Source organism: Camelus bactrianus, chromosome 5, assembly GCF_048773025.1.
Source record: "Camelus bactrianus isolate YW-2024 breed Bactrian camel chromosome 5, ASM4877302v1, whole genome shotgun sequence".
Classification (NCBI taxonomy): Eukaryota; Metazoa; Chordata; class Mammalia; order Artiodactyla; family Camelidae; genus Camelus; species Camelus bactrianus.
In genome coordinates, this window is record NC_133543.1 from 104,494,435 (window position 1) to 104,509,595 (window position 15,161).

Sequence of the window (15,161 nt, forward strand, 5' to 3'; positions counted from 1 at the left end):
TGGGCTGCTGCCTACCCAGCACCCATTGTCTCCTGACCCCTTCTCTGGGCATTGGCCCAGCCCTGGACACTGATATGTCCATAGGAAGCTGCCTGCTCTCCACAGCTTGCAAGCCTGGGCAAGCAGCCCGGCATAAGTCCCCACTCTAAGTCCAGATCTTGGGCTGGCCCCAGCTCTGCTGCTCACCAACCCGATGAGTTACCTGGGGCAGACCAGTTACCCAACACCCCAGGACAGGGAAGGAATTTCTCTTACTCCTTCAGAACTTCCACATGAGGCAGAAACCAGGCCCTTTCTGATTCTTTTCAGCTACACTGCAGTCTCCAGCCTGCCAAGGAATCAAAACCATCTTCTGGGAGAGTTAGCACCATGTGGGTGCTGAATGGTCCTGAACTAAGCACCCCAAACAGAGATGGCAGAAGATGCAGCCAGTCCCTCTTCTAGAACCTCAGGAGAGATGAGTACCCTAGGCCCTCAAACCAGGGGGCTGGGGCCGGGTGGGGTCAAGACAGCACAACCTCATGTCAGCACCAGCACCTGCTACCCCTGCAGGCCCTGCCCGACCTTTCAGAGGAAGAGACTGCAGCTGTTATAGCAACCCTGGACTCCAGAGCAAGAAGGTCAGGGCACGGTCTCTTAAATCAGGGTGTTTCTCATCAGCAGTAGGACTTTTTGGATTTGACTGCATAAGGGCTTCGATCTGGTGGCCCTTCATAACTGGAAGGCCAGCTAAAAGCGGCTGGCGGATGCAAAATCTGTGACGCTCTAGTAGGTGGCAGAGCGCTTCCTAGAAGGGTTGAGGACCCTTCTCCTCCACCGTGCGACCCTTTGTGGAGGCTCTGGCCGCAGTGAGGCAGGCTTGGAAGAGCAGTCGGTGAAAAAGGCTCTGACTGGCTGCCGTCCTTCCTTCCCGGGAACGGGGGTGGGGACGGGCAGGTTCCCCACCTGCAGCAAAGGTGAATCCCGGGGCAGGGGCAGATCCCGAATCACTGTCCTCACCAATCCGCAGCACTGAGCGGCCATGAACTACACCCGCAAGCACTGTCCGGCCCACGAGGACCAGAGAGGCCCGGCCATCCGGGGACCAGGAGGGCGCTCCAGCCTCATCGCCTGCCCCGCTCAGGATCCAGCGTCTGGTCCCAGACGGCCTGGGAAGGCCGTCCCCGGGGCGCTAACATTCCCCAGGACCCCAGCACACAACCACACCAGTAGCAGACGCCACAGCGGCCCGGGCGGCTCAGAGCCCGCCGTGCCAAGCGCCGGCCACCGGAGGCCCGATCAGCAGGCGGCCGGACCGCCGCCCCGCGCCGGAAGAAGCGCGTTCTGGGAGGCGGCGCTGCACGCGGGGACCCGTAGTTCGCGGCCCGACCTCGGCCCAGGCGGCCTCTCCGGTCCCTTCAGCCCCAGTCCAGGTGGCCCCGTCGCCCCGACGCGAGCCGCACGGGCCCGAGGAGAAGACGCCCTCCAGCCTCCCAGGTGTGAATCTCGGCTGGGACAGTTCGCAGCTCCCGGCTCCGCAAGAAGTGCAGCCGGGGCGACGGCGCGGTCTCGCGAGAGCCCAGCCGGGAACCACACCCCCTGGGCTGGGACTCCGGCTTGGACTTGCTTCCCAACGCTTGAATACGATTGGGCCGCTCCGTCATGTGGCCAGGAGCCCCGCGCCTGATTGGCTGTCGCCTAGGACGGCGGTTACCGGGGCGACGGAGCGGGCGGACACCCCGGCTGGTGGGATCGTGGGTCCCGCGGGGCAGGTGGGACCGCGGCCGGCTCGCTCTCCCTTCGGGGCCGCACGCCCCCTCGGCTGCGCTCGGCGCCGGGGCGCGGCCCGCAGATGGGAGCCCGGGGCGCCCAAGATGCGGGAGCCGGCCAGGGAGCTCTTCCGGGACGCCGCGTTCCCGGCCTCGGACTCCTCGCTCTTCTCCAGCTTCTCCACGCCGCTGGCCCAGTTCCGGGAGGAAATCACGTGGAGGCGGCCCCAGGTGGGGCGAGGGGCGCGCGGGTCTCGCGCCGGACCTCTCGGGGCTGCCTCCTGCCGGGGTGCGAGCGCGGAGGCCGGGCGGGAGCGGTGGCCGGGGTCGGCCGGGCTGGGCACACAGCGGCTGGCAGGGTCTGCTGCTGCCGCGGCCGCCGCCGTCCTCAGGAGTGCGTCCCGGCTCCCTCTCCAGCGCGCTCGGGGTGTGCTGGACCCGAGCTCACGGCCCCACCTGCCAGCGCTCTATTCAGTAGGCGGTTCGAAGTGTTTTCTCAGGCACAGATTGAGCCCCGCCTGCCTCCGCTCTGATGGGCTCCTGGTCTGCGTGGCTCTTCTGCCACAAGCGGTCTTGTTCTGCTGCTTGAGTGCGCTACTCTCCTGCTCTTCCGGAGGGGCCAGACCGAGCCTACAAAGCAAAGCCGTTTTGCTCCCAAACTCCTGTTTTGGACTTTGTGCACTTGCTCTTTCAGATGTAGACGTTTTAAGGTGGCAGTTTAGAGGGATGCTCCTGGCTAGTGCTATGTTGATAATCTTTAGAAATGGTGTATTGGCTGAGTAAGACTGCCCAAGGGGCAGCCCTGCACTCTGAGTGTATATACAGCCTTAGCGGAGACATCTGCGTGGCACCAGCTCTGGAACAAAGCCAGAATCGTTTGGCTCTGGCAACAGTTACTTTCCTTGGGCAACACTGTTTGTTATGGAGGTGACCAGGGCCAAAGAACCTGATCGGCCATGCCAGTGGAATTTGGGTTAAAAAAAGGGTTTTAGGTGCATTAGGAGGCCATTAGACTGTTTTTAGTGGAAGAGTGGTTCAACTAGATTTGTGTTTTTAACTTTTTTGGTGGAGCTACTGGAGGTGGAACGCAGGACTTAGAGCGTGCTCAGCATGCGCTCCACCACTGAGCTCTACCCTCCCCGCTGGATTTGTTTTAGGAAGTGCCCTCTCACTGCCAGGTGAAATGGATTGTTGGGCAAGAATACAGGTGGCTGTTGCAGTGGTCTTGGCAAAAGACGAAGGGGCTTAGATTAGCGTGACGGCCATTAGGATGGTGCTTTGGAGCAGGTGGATTTGAGAAGTACTTTGAAGAGGGGGTTGATTGGTCTCAGTGACCGACAGGAAGCAGAAGGTGAGGATGAAGGCGAGATCAGGGACGACTTCCAGGTTCCCAGCCTGGGCCCCCGCGTGGACGGTGGTCCTGTGTGACATGCTAGGGAGAACTGGGGGTGGAGGAGGGGTAGGGTGGAAATCTAGGCCTGGGTTTTGGTCTCACATGTTCAAGCAGAGCTGACAGTAGGCAAGTGGATGTGAGAGTTGGGAGCTCAGGAAGATCTGGGCCAGATGCTGGGCATTGGCTCAGTAACAGATGGCTAACTGTCCAGGGTCTGGAAGAGTATTTGAGGAGAAAGCATGGACAGAGAAGAGAGGGCTTGGAAATGAGCCTTGGGGAACCCCAGGTACCTTAACAGGTAGACTTGAGTAGCAGCAGGCAGTTAGGTGGAAGGAGCCAAAAGTACGTGGAATCATGGAAGCCAAGAGGGGACTGCTGGGGGAGGGGCAGCCACTGCTCCAGTGCTGCAAGTGTTGAGAAAGATGAGGACACAGAGACGACATTGAAAAGAAGCAGCTTGAAGGCCATGACTGGCTCAGCATGCTGGCCTTGCAAGTGACCAAGTGACCGGAAGGGAGGAAGCAGGGATAGCAGCTGCTTCGAGAAGTTTGTCAGTGAAGGGCCAAGAGGGGAACCGTGCCCACGGATGGTCTCAGAGAAGACGAGACATTCTCTCTTGTGCCCTACGCAGGTGGGATTCTGTGTAGAGGTGGGAGAAGAAGGGAGTCATGGGAAGAATTCAGGCACGTAGGGCAGGAGAGGGGGTCAGGTCAGGTAGCTCCTGAGGAAGCGTCGGGTCATGAGGTCACCTGCTCCAAGGGACGTGGGTGCTTTGAGAAAAGGAGGAAGGAGAAGGTGTACACTAGCCTGGCATGTGGATATTGAGCCTCTGAGAGAATTAGTGCAGGGAGCCCACCTGAGACTTGCCGTCATGAGCAAGGTGTCTGGAGGGGAGGGGAAGATTCATCCCGAGTTGGGGGGTTAGCCAATTGAGGAATGTGGACGCAGACAGGGACCCCAGAATCTAAGCTGGACAGGGGGCTCTGAAGCAGGAGGGGCAGGTGGATAATGCCTGCAAGAAGCCAGCTGTTTTGCCGCCTCCCCCAACCCAGTTGGACAATGTGGATGACCAGAAAAGCCCCTCCTCAGCTGCCATCACATAGATCCTGTGTTCTTAGTTTTAAAGACTAGCCATCAGGCATGGTGTAATTCTGGACACTTTTTTTTCTTTCAGGAAATCTGTGCCACACCCCGGCTGTTTGCAGATAACCCGCAGGAAGGACAGGTGAAGCAAGGGCTGCTGGGGGACTGCTGGTTCCTGTGCGCCTGCGCCGCCCTGCAGAAGAGCCAGCACCTGCGGGACCAGGTGCCTGCAGCCGCGCGGGTTCCTCCCTGCTCTTTCTCCCTGTCTGCATGCGCAGGAGGGAAGTGGGGACAGCTAACCTGTTGCTCTGCGGGGCTCTGCCGTGACTGCCCAGCGTGGTTAGTGGACAGCGAGAGCCGGGCTGTCAGACCGTGGGTGCTCCGGGCTCAGGTGCAGAGACAACCCCCTCCTGCAGGCGTCCAGCTGGGGTGCTTTCTGCCCTGCTCAGCCCTGCGTTCCCATGTAGTCAGCCGTGCAACTGGAATAAAGACAAGAGTGCCAGCCCAGGGAGGGGAAGGGTCAGCTGAGGGATCCCGTGCTCCTGGCGGGGAGTGAGTCTCTGGCTTGTCGGGGTTTTTACAGGGTCTGTATCGGTTGGCAGAAGGTGATGAGAACAGTTCCTGATGCTAGGCAGTAGGGCAGGTAGAGACGGCCTCTCGGACACCCTCCTCAGGGTCGTCACGCTTGGCTGGTGCTGAGAGTCACTGATGAGCTCAGCTTCGTTGACACTGGTGACCGGGTCCCGTGCTAACAAGCGCACTGTGGTGCTGGCTGTCATTCTTGCAGGCCTTGCCGGCCTTGGCCCTTTCTCACAAATTAGGGCGCTAAAACCATTGTCATTGTCTTGCTAAGGGGCAGAGCCAGGACCAAATGAGGCTGCCTGGGCGCAGAGCCCTCCTGCCTCTCCACACGGGGCCAGGATCGCAGACCCAGCAGTGAACGGCAGTGGGCCGGGCGCTGGCAGAGTTCCTGAGGCCCGGGCTCCAGCAGGGAAGGGGGTGGGTGCTGTGCCCCTGGGGACCTGCCACCTCAGCCACTCAGTCAAGAATGGGGTCACTCAGGCCTGCAAAGTCAAGTTTGCTTAGATTCAGGTCAGGTGCTTGTTTGGGACAGTGGGACATACTAGTTGACTTTCAGCTTCAGGAGACACTTGGCTTGCTCAGTGTGGTCCTAGCATGTTTAATTGAAAGGTCTGTTGGTCTTCTGTCCAGCGACTGGGTTTTCCATGAGCACTGGCAGCTGGGCGTGGGGTAGGGTGGAGTCCTTTGCACAGCAGCACGGTCCCGCTCTGGTCTGGGTGCTTGGAAAGCACACTTGATGCCCTTCTCTCACGGCCTCCTTTTGCCTCCCCCCGCACGTGGCAGGTCTTCCCTCCGGGACAGCCGAGCTGGCTCGAGCGGACGTACCGTGGCTCCTTCACCTGTCGAGTTTGGCAGTTTGGACACTGGGTGGAGGTGACCATAGATGACCGTCTGCCTTGTCTTGCAGGGAGACTCTGCTTCTCCCGGTGCCAGAGAGAGGATGTGTTCTGGCTTCCCTTACTGGAGAAGGTCTACGCCAAGTACGCGCGCCAGGGGCCTGGAGGGCCGGGCGGGGTGGGCTCGGGCCCCCGGGAGGCACGTCCGCTCCCCCTGGGCTGCCGCACCCTGGTCAGCACCGAGGGTCTGGCGGCCAGTCCTGGGATGGGGCCAAGCTGTCCAGCAGCAGAACTCTGAGACTTGGCCTGTGGTTTGCCCTCCCCGCTGCCCACTCCTCTCCCTGCCCTCGTTCAGAGTCGGTCGTGAAGTCCAGAGAGAGGGTGTGTGTTTTCTCCTTTCTCTTTCCTTAAACCTGAACAAGAAAAAGGTCTCCACCATTTGTTTGTCACCGCTGAGGACAGGCGGCCTCTCTGCCAGTTGCTGGGGAGGAATGAGGCCACTGAGGTGTCAGTGCTTGTTTGTCGTGGCCCCGAGTGAGACCAGGGCCCTCACCTGAGTCTGAACTGAAGAACTTCTCTCAGGACGCACTTACCGTCCTGCTGAAAGAGGCTGGACTGCTAGGCAGGCCTTCGGGCAGAGAAACTGAAAAAGTGAGGGGCCTGCTGGCAGCATCTGTGTGAGTGAGCCCACCGTCCCACACTGCTGTCCGGGCCGTGGGCTTGGTCATGGGAACCAGAGGAGTGGGCAGAGGCAGCAGGGTGTACGGGACCCTGTGCGTCACCCACTGGGGGCAAGATTGTGTCTGGATTTGGTGAGGACAAGGTGGGAGTGAAGGGGGAGGAAGGAGAAGCGATTGAAGTAGGTCAGAAGATGGACCGCGGGGGACAGAAGAGGGGCTGGGGGCCCAGGGCCTTCGCCTCACCCGCTCCTGGCTGTCTCCCTAGGGTCCATGGCTCCTATGAGCACCTGTGGGCAGGGCAGGTGGCGGATGCCCTGGTGGACCTAACGGGTGGCCTGGCAGAAAGGTGGAACCTGAAGGACTTGGCGAGAACTAGTGGCCACCAGGACAGGCCCGTGGCCACGGAGTGCCGGACCTGCCGGCAGCTGCTCGGCCTGAAGGACCGCTGTCTGCTAAGCTGCTCGGTGCTCAGCCCCAGAACAGGTGAAGCGGGAGGCCGGTGGTGGTGGGCCTGCGCACCCCCGCCCCTCGCCGCCTCCCGCCAGCACACGAGCATGCGTTACGGTGGTCCTGTCGGGACTCAGTAGAGAATAGGACCCCTGTCCTTCGGAGCTGGTGTCTGGGGGTTTGACCGTCTCTTCCTGACTGCCCTTCTCCAGAAAAAGTGTCCCTTTTCCCTTGGCCAGGACTTCCCACTGGGGCGAGGCAGGAGCCCATCTCAGGGTCCCTGGGAGGCAGGTCACGGCACATCTCCGGCCCGGCTGGTGACCTGGCAGAGGGAGCGCTCAGGTCCGCTTAGTAACACGTGTGCTCATCGAGCAGCGTGTGCTGAGGAGAGAAGTCACTCAGACTCGACTGCTTCGGGCTTGAGCGCCCTTTCTCAGTGTTTCTTATAAGCACTCGTGTGCTTTACGTTCTGTGTTTACCCCCTTCCTGCGTTGCTGCGTAGACGTGGCCGGCACCACGTTTCCTGCGTGTCTGCCTGGTTTTCCTCGCTCCCTCCTCGGTGCTGGGGTTTTAAGTTCTTCCCAGCTTTATGCTGTTGGAAGTAACACTGCGGTGAACGTCTTTGGGCAGAACTGTTTTCCTGTTTAAGATTATTTTCATGATCAGGTTTTTGACCAAAGAACATGAACCTGAAGATAAACTGCCACGTGCTGACCGTCACACTGCCTGGCGTGTGCGGGCTGGCACAGCCCTGGTCTGGGTTCCCCGCAGGCAGAGCTCAGGATGGCGTTGGGGAGCACCCTGGGGGTGAGGGGCTGAGGCTCTGACACAGGTGGGGGCTGGCCTGTTTGGCATCAGCTGTCCAGGCAGGGGTAGGGCTAATTCTTGGCACTTCAGGCTCTGGGGGAACCCCTAGGCAGAGATGGAGAAGAGGCAAGGGGCTGGGGACATGGGTGGGACACCCAGAGTGGTGGCTGCGGTGCCTTCCTGAGTAAACCCTTGAAGACATTCCAGGAGTTTCTCGTCTTCTGTCTGGACCGCCACCCCAGCTTCCAGGTGGGGCAGCATCCTCTGCTTGGTGCCTCCACTTCTATACCCGTTTGTCCCAAGGTCTCCGGCCAGGTGGAGCCCTTTTACACTTCTGGGCCCCTGGGCCTCCCGCTGGTTTCGGGTCAATCCCTGATGTCCCCAGTCTCCCTAGTGGGCCTCCCCGAGAGGAGGTTTCTCTTCTCTCTGGCGTCGTTGGCCCACCAGTGACAGTGATGGTAGCAGCCTGTGTGAGAACCACCCCCATCCAGCAGGCGAGGACCGAGGCCCACAGAAGGAATAGTTGCCAGGACTGGTGGCAACCAAGCCGGAGTCCAGACCCAGGCCCCTGGCTGTGGCTGTACGCTTGGTCAGGCTGCTCCCACGCGGGCCTGTCCACAACTGGTCAAGAGAGGAGCCCCTGGTGGCCCTTGGAGATCCAGGGGTCTGTGCGGCCATGGCTGGGTGGGCTGGAGCGGCCCGGGCAAGGAGACAGAGCTGTGTGTCTGCTCACCGTGGGGCCTTCCGGGCCATGACGAGCCGTTCCCACCCAGGTTCCGGGGCGCTGGGGTCATTCCACGCTTTCATTGTCTCTGATCTGCGAGAGCTGCGGGGTCGGGCTGGCCAGAGCATCCTGCTGCTGCGGATCCAGAACCCTTGGGGTCGGCGGTGTTGGCAGGGGCCCTGGAGAGAGGGGTGAGTGTGGGCGCCGTGGGTCACCGTGCTGCTGTTGGGAAGGGGCGTGGGGCCCAGGGCAGCCAGGAGCCATACTGACCGTGTGTGTGCCTGCTGCCCGTGGCTTGGTCCACAGTCAGAACAGCATTTGGTTGGTCTCCGCGCGGCCCACTGGGCACCTGTTCCTGGGCCCCCATGCTCACAAGGCTGGCCTAGTGCCGGGCACTGGGACTCAGGCCGTGCTGGGGCCTGAGCCTGTCTTGAGGGAACCCAAGGAATGCTGGCTGCCCCGCCGGGCTGCAGGTGACAGGCCTGCAGCAGTGTCCCGGCTCAGCTTTGAGTCCTGGCCTGGGACGGCTCCCCCCGGGGGCCTGGGGCTGGGGGCGGGACCGGGCCGCTCCCTCCCCAGCCGCGGCTCTACCTGGGGTGTGGCAGCTCCACCTGGAGCGACGAGGCCAGCGTGCCCCTCGCACCTACCCGGCCTGGTGAGGGCCCTGGGAGAGGGGAGGGGGCCCGAGGCGGCTGGCAGTCCTGCTGCAGGGCCCCTGTGGTCCCCACTGCCCCGCTCCTCGGCGCCAGCTGCCGGCAGCTCTGGGGCGAGAAGCCCCGCTGAAGAGAGGTTCCTTCCAGGGGCGAAGGGTGGAGCCAGGTGGACGCAGCCGACAGGTCCGAGTTGCTGTCCCAGCTCCAGGAAGGGGAGTTCTGGGTGGAGGAGGAGGAGTTCCTGCGGGAGTTTGACGAGGTCACCATCGGCTACCCAGTCACAGAGGCCGGCCACCTGCAGAGCCTCTACTCAGGTGAGGGAGGGCCCTCGTGGGGGCGCAGCGGCCCCGATGGGCTCTGCCTGCTGCAGTCGGAGGGCAGGGCCCGTGCCCTGTCCCCCTGTGGGGGTGCCAGGGCACAGCTCTGGCCCTACTGGCTTCCTTTCAGGGCGGAGAGATGGTTCTTTCCCCTCCCGTCCTGGTGGAGAGGTAGCCGGGTGCGGGGCCCTTGGCGGTGCTGGCTTCCTGGTGCTGTAGGGGGGTGAGGGCAAGACGGCTGTCCCCGCAGCTGACACGTGTGCTCCTGCCCAGGAAAGGCTCTGTGCCACACTCAGGCGCTGCCTGGGGCCTGGGTCAAGGGCCAGTCGGCAGGAGGCTGCCGGAACAACAGTGGCTTCCCCAGCAACCCCAAGTTCTGGCTGCGGGTCTCAGAGCCGAGCGAGGTGTACGTCGCCCTCCTGCAGAGACGCGGGGCGGATGGGGTGGCCCGGGTCCGGGCACCGGTGGGGGGCCCCACGAGCTTCCCCGGCAAGGACTACCAGGCCGTGGGCCTGCACGTCTGGAAGGTAACTGCCCCAGGCCTGGCCCCCGCCCAGTGGGGGGTGGGGACAGGGATGGTCCCAGGAGCCCCACGTCCTCCCCCGAGCTGTCCTCCTACAGACCCAGCTCCAACCTGAGTCCATGGGACTTGCTCCCCGCCTTGCCCACTGGGGGTCTGGCCAAAGGGAGGGGAGCAGAAGTGGCCACTGGCACAGCTGGCAGGGGGCACCCAGCTGTAGGCTTTGGGGTGGGAGGGGCTCTTCAGTGAGCAGAGGTGTCAGGAGGGCTGCTGAGGACCCACCCGGACGGTCACTTCACCTCCCAGCCTCCCTCAGTCCCCTCCCTACAAAACCTGGTGGTAATGTTCTGGCCTCGTGGGGCTGTCTGAGGATCACCGTGGAGACACCTGTCCTGCTCTCCCCAGGGGACGGGAGGGTGGCTGGCGCAGGACGACGCAGCCTGTTCGCTCACCCAGGCGCTTGGCTTTTAATTTTGTACCTCCTGCTTGGGGCTGACAGCCTGTCCCTGTGGGCGCGTGGCCTACAGCGTGTCCCCTTCAAAGGAAGTCCCTAGCAAGCCTTTCGTCCCACAGTCCCCAGCTTGCATTAGCCACATGCCATTTGGGGCACAACCCTGTCTAGATTTGCCTGTTTGCTCCCAGAGCAGGAGGACTTGCAGGCTCACGTCTGGGACAGAGCCACTGACCCCACGACAGAGCCTGAGTTCATGGGCATTTTCAGCCAACCCCTGAGAGGCTGGGGGAGACCCGCAGGCATGGGTGCTTTGACAAGGACCCCTCTGCTGGGAGCGGGGTGGGGGCCAGGCTCCGGTCTCTGTGGCTTCTGCATGCCGGCCTCCCTCTGCAGGTGGAGAAGCGGCGGGTCAGCCTGCCCAGGGCCCTGTCGGCGCCCCCCGTGGCTGGCACCGTGTGCCATGCGTACGACCGGGAGGTCCACCTCCGCTGTGAGCTCGCCCCGGGCTACTACCTGGCCGTCCCCAGCACCTTCCTGAAGGATGTGCCGGGGCGGTTTCTGCTTCGGGTCTTCTCCAGCGGGAGAGTCTCCCTCAGGTGAGGGGCGGGCAGGGTCTCGGGCTCAGGAGGGGGAGCGGCCCGGGCGGTTTCCGCAGGGTTTATGTGCTCACGCCTGTGATGGGGCCGGATGGTGTGCCAGCCGCCTCCTGTGCTTGTCTCTCCCGGCAGTGCCATCAAGCCGGCGGCCCAGAGCCCTGCCCACCGGGAGGCCCCGCCCGCGGGTGAGTGGGAGACTGTGCGGCTGCGGGGCTCCTGGAGAGTCGGCCGGACAGCGGGGGGCAGCCGCAACTTTGCCTCCTACCCCACCAACCCCTGCTTCCCGCTGTCGGTGCCTGAGGGCACAGGCCCCCGCTGTGTCCGCATCACTCTGCGTCAGCACTGCCAGGACAGCAAGTGCCACCCCATCGGCTTCCACGTCTTCCAGGCAGGCTCCCCATGCTCCTGGGGGTCGGGCGCGGTGCGGCAGGACGGGGAGAGGGTGGGGGGTAGGCCCCTCCAGTTCTGTCCATGTCCTCTGGGCTCAGTGTCTGGGCCAGCTGGGCACAGGCAAGACTCATTTCTAGGTTTTACGGAGTCTGTAGTTCACTGGAGGTCACAGGTCAGCTCAGGCGGCCCCTTGTCCACTTGCCCTGGCTCACAGCAGCTGTGTCCTGAGCTGTCCCCAGAGCTGTGCCTCCAGCCAGGAGTCCCCACTGGGTGCATGGGGAGCAGTTCTCCAGCAGGAGCCGCTCTGAAGCCACATGAACCCCACCCTCCCCAGGGCCCAAGTCTGGGAGTCTGGAATAAAAGACGGCCTGGGCTCGCGGGAACCAGCAGGAGAGGGAGGGAGGGGAGGCCCGCATTCAGTGAGACAGTCTGGTCGGATGCTGCACCTAGTGAGGGTCTTTAGATTAGAAAGAAAAGACAGAGCTGGGGGCGAGGGGCTCAGAGTGAGGCCGCAGTGGGTCAGCAGTGCGGGGTGGCCTGAATCCTGGACGACAGAAGGGAGGGGTGGCTTCCAGGAACTCCACTGGAAAGTGTGACTTATCTCCAGCCCCGCGTGGGCGTGAGCCAGGGGACCCCGCAGAGGGCGTCCCCAGGGGCCGGGTGGGGCCCGGCTGGTAGGAGGTTGTATGGCGGCTGTGCGAGAGCCAGGGAGTCACAGGTGCCACCCAGAGCGCCTTCTCCGGCCTTGGGCTGCTCTTCCCCTCCCGAATTGTAGGCAGGATGCGCTTAGAAGACCTGTAGTAGGAGGAAGGGGAAGAGGTGAATTGTCAGAGGTCACAGATTCAGATTCCAGGGTGACCGTGTGGCTCCCCTGCTCCTTCTGGGGGCCCCGCTTCAGGACGGGCTGGTGCACCGGCAGGTGCCCCGAGGAGGCATGGCTGGAGGGTGACCCCGAGCTGCGCTGTCACCGGGCCCGCGTGGGGGTGGTCACGCCTAGCCTGGGGTACAGGCAGGGGAGGAGAGGGTTTCCTCTGACTGGGGAGGTTCTGGACCCTTGGGAGGCAGAGCTGCTGTGCCCCCCAACAGCTGAAGGCAGACTCTGGAGCCTCGCTCAACCCCAGCCCGCCCACGGGGCACCCCGAACCTTCAAAAAATCATGGGTGTCAGGGCCAGTGAGGTGACTCCCAGGGCAGGGCTGGGCAGTGTTGACTCTGGTGTCCCCAGGCGTGGGCACTGGTGTTGCGGCCTCAGTGAACGGTGAGCCCAGCTCTGCAGCCTGGCGCGTATGGCGAGACTACACAGGTTGCCCCAGCGTCCCCAGCCCAAGGAGGGAGCGAGGCCCAGGGCTGTGAGGAGGGGAGCGTTCACCACTGGCCCCCAGCCTGAGCCTGTGCCTCCTCCAGGTTCCTGCAGATGGCGGGGGCCTGGGTGCGCCCTCCCTGCTGCTCCAGGAGCCTCTGCTAAGCTGTGTGCCGCACTGCTACACCCAGGAGGTGAGCCGGCTCTGCCACCTGTCTGCAGGGACCTACAGGATCGTGCCCTCCACCTACCTGCCAGACACAGAGGGGGCTTTCACGGTGACCGTGGAGACCAGGATAGACAGGTGGGCTCCGGGTGTGAGTGTGTGTGCGTATGTCCGGGGGGCTGTGGTCCTCAGCATCTCCCCGGGCTTCTCTCCCCTTCGCCCCCCACACCCCTGCTCTTCCCTGTCCTGGCAGAGCCCAGGGGCCTGTGGGACGAGAGTGGCACCGTCTAGAGAGTGGGTGGGCCTGGAGTGTGGCCACCCTGCCAGATGTGCAAGGGGCGGGGGGACCCAGAGGGATGACCATGGTGTCCTTCCCCACAGGCGCTCCATTCACAGCCAGGAAATGCTGGGGCAGCTTCTCCAGGAGGTACGTGTGGGGCTGTGTGGAGCCCCTCCCAGCAGACGCCTTGCAGGCTAGACTGTGCCCCGGGGCGCGAGGTGCCCTTGTCTCTCCCCACGAGAGCCCCAGGCAGAGCTTCCCAGGGGTCAAGAAGTGGGGGCTATGGTGACAGCTTCTGGAGGGCAGGAGGGGTGCTGCAGCCCAGGGCAGCACTGCCCAGACCCCGCCATCTCTCCCGCAGGCCTCCTTCATGGCAGTCATGAAGAAGACCTAACGACAACCACGCGTGGCAGCTCTACTGACCAGTGACCTACATGCCAGTGCCGCAGCGGCCGGGCCCGAGCAGGGTGGCAGCGTGAGCTTGGGGTCCTGGTGAAGAGCCCCGTCCTGGAGAGCCGCAGCCCGGGGTCCAGCAGGTGCTGCTGGAAGGGCAAGAAAAGCTCGGGGTGGACCTGCGTGCCAAGACGCAGAAATTCTCCACGCTGTCTCTCCTTGGCCCCGGAGAGGCCTCACAGCAGACGGAAGTACATTGTGATGGATCTTGTTTAAAATTATTTATTTGAAACATTTTTAGGACACAACTTTATAAATAAACATTAACACTGAGCAGCTTCCATCTGAGTCTGGGTTCAGGTAGCTGGGGGCTGCGTCAGCCCTCGCTGCGGGGGCGGGTGGGGGGCTCCTGCCCGCTGCTCAGACACTGGAGGTGACCAGCTGGCCCGAGTCTCCTCCCGTCTGCACACCCGTCTGCACACCCGTCTGCTTCCTGCCACCTGGTCTACCGGCCTGCAGTGCTTGGGCATGGGGGACGCTACCGCAGGCACCCAGGGGTCTCGAGCTTCCTTCTGGGAGGTGCTGGGCACAGGCCTTTGCTCTCGATGTGGCAAGGGACTTCTCGCAGGCCTCCGACCCCTGGGCCCCTGAGCCCCTATCCATCTTCTGTGCCACAGCCCCAGTCTCGGCCCGGTGCAGCTCCTGCCGTCTCTTGCTCCCCCGACCCAGCATCGTGTCGTCATGATTGGGCGTCCTTGCCCCGTGTGACGGCAGAGGTCCTGGGGAAGGCTGCCGGTGTCTGTCCTGCTCCACGCTCCACGCGGGTGAGAGCTGTTCTGACCTCTGACCTAGTCTGTCACGCCCGCACTCCTGTGCCTGAGGCCTGAGTGGTCTGCCCCCCCCGGGCTGCCCTCGGTGAGCGGGAGTCGACCTCCAGGAGCCCCTGGTCCTGAGTCAGGTGGAGATGGGATGGGACCATCACCCCGCACCTTCTGAGCCTCGAGGGGGGCCCTCATCTCCACTCGCCCTTGGCCTTCGTGCCTGGTGTCTCTGACCCCAGGGAGCACGTACCAGCCCCAGTCATGTGCCAGGAGACCAGGAGGGGACGCCATCGCTCTGTGAGCCTGTCCTGCCAAGACTCCACTGTCCACAGCCTGTGTGTGTCCAGCTCTGGTGGGGCCCACAAGGATGCCCAGGGGCCCATGTCAACTCAGAACTCGAATGCCCAGTGGTTCTTGGATGTCCCCTCCCTCTCCCTGTGTACAGCCACGGAGTAGAGAGACTAGTGGGGCAGGTGGGTGGGGGGCGTCTGCCAAGCACACTTGCTGTGGGGAGGGTCCTGCCTCTTGGGGCTGGGCCATCTCTTCAATGGGCCCCAGGCCTGCCTGTCTCCTCCCTGCAGCTGAGCTGCTCTGCTAGTGACCAGAGGCCTCCTCACACCTGACCTCCAGCTGCCCGCTCTGTGCCCTTGAGCTCCTGTCCGCATACCTCAACACCCCCGTCCCTTCCCCCAGCAGCTTCCAACTCAACACCAAATTGGACTTAAAACTTGGCCAGGACCGGACCACCGCCTGTGCCAAGGGCCACCGTCTCCCTGCCATGAGACAGGCCCCTGTGCCAGTAGGCAGCGAGTGACCAGCTCCAAACCCCATACTATCGACTCCTGGACCAGGGTGGTATCCTGCAGAGGCCGACACCGAAACAGATTTGGGAAGCAAGACGCTCAGGGGGAGGAGGAGCCTGGCGCAGCGTGTCCCGAGCCCCACGTGGCGCTCGGATGCCGGGTGTTGACA

The 15,161-nt window shown here is 63.1% G+C and overlaps 1 protein-coding gene across 2 annotated transcripts; it reads left to right on the forward strand.

Moving 5' to 3' along the window:
• The first annotated feature begins 1,180 nt into the window (after positions 1-1,180).
• CAPN10 (calpain 10) lies at positions 1,181-13,709 on the forward strand. Of its 2 annotated transcripts, XM_074364653.1 has the most exons (12): positions 1,661-1,979; positions 4,316-4,447; positions 5,590-5,786; positions 6,588-6,805; positions 8,350-8,491; positions 9,101-9,267; positions 9,544-9,797; positions 10,638-10,840; positions 10,973-11,228; positions 12,634-12,833; positions 13,077-13,122; positions 13,337-13,709. In XM_074364653.1, the coding sequence occupies exons 1-12, from the start codon at positions 1,854-1,856 to the stop codon at positions 13,367-13,369; spliced, it is 1,974 nt and encodes a 657-aa protein (XP_074220754.1). In that variant the 5' UTR covers positions 1,661-1,853; the 3' UTR covers positions 13,370-13,709. The 2 variants fall into 2 exon arrangements, with proteins under 2 accessions (XP_074220755.1, XP_074220754.1); XM_074364654.1 differs by lacking the exon at positions 6,588-6,805 and having other exon boundaries at positions 1,181-1,979; positions 5,714-5,786.
• Positions 13,710-15,161: the final 1,452 nt, after the last annotated feature.

Excerpts from the sequence above, each read along its gene's own strand:
- CAPN10 (XM_074364653.1), top strand. The coding sequence starts at position 1,854 with ATGCGGGAGCCGGCCAGGGAGCTCTTCCGGGACGCCGCGTTCCCGGCC. Across the intron at positions 5,787-6,587 it reads CTGGAGAAGGTCTACGCCAA|GGTCCATGGCTCCTATGAGC; the intron begins GTACGCGCGCCA and ends CTGTCTCCCTAG. Across the intron at positions 12,834-13,076 it reads GTGGAGACCAGGATAGACAG|GCGCTCCATTCACAGCCAGG; the intron begins GTGGGCTCCGGG and ends CCTTCCCCACAG.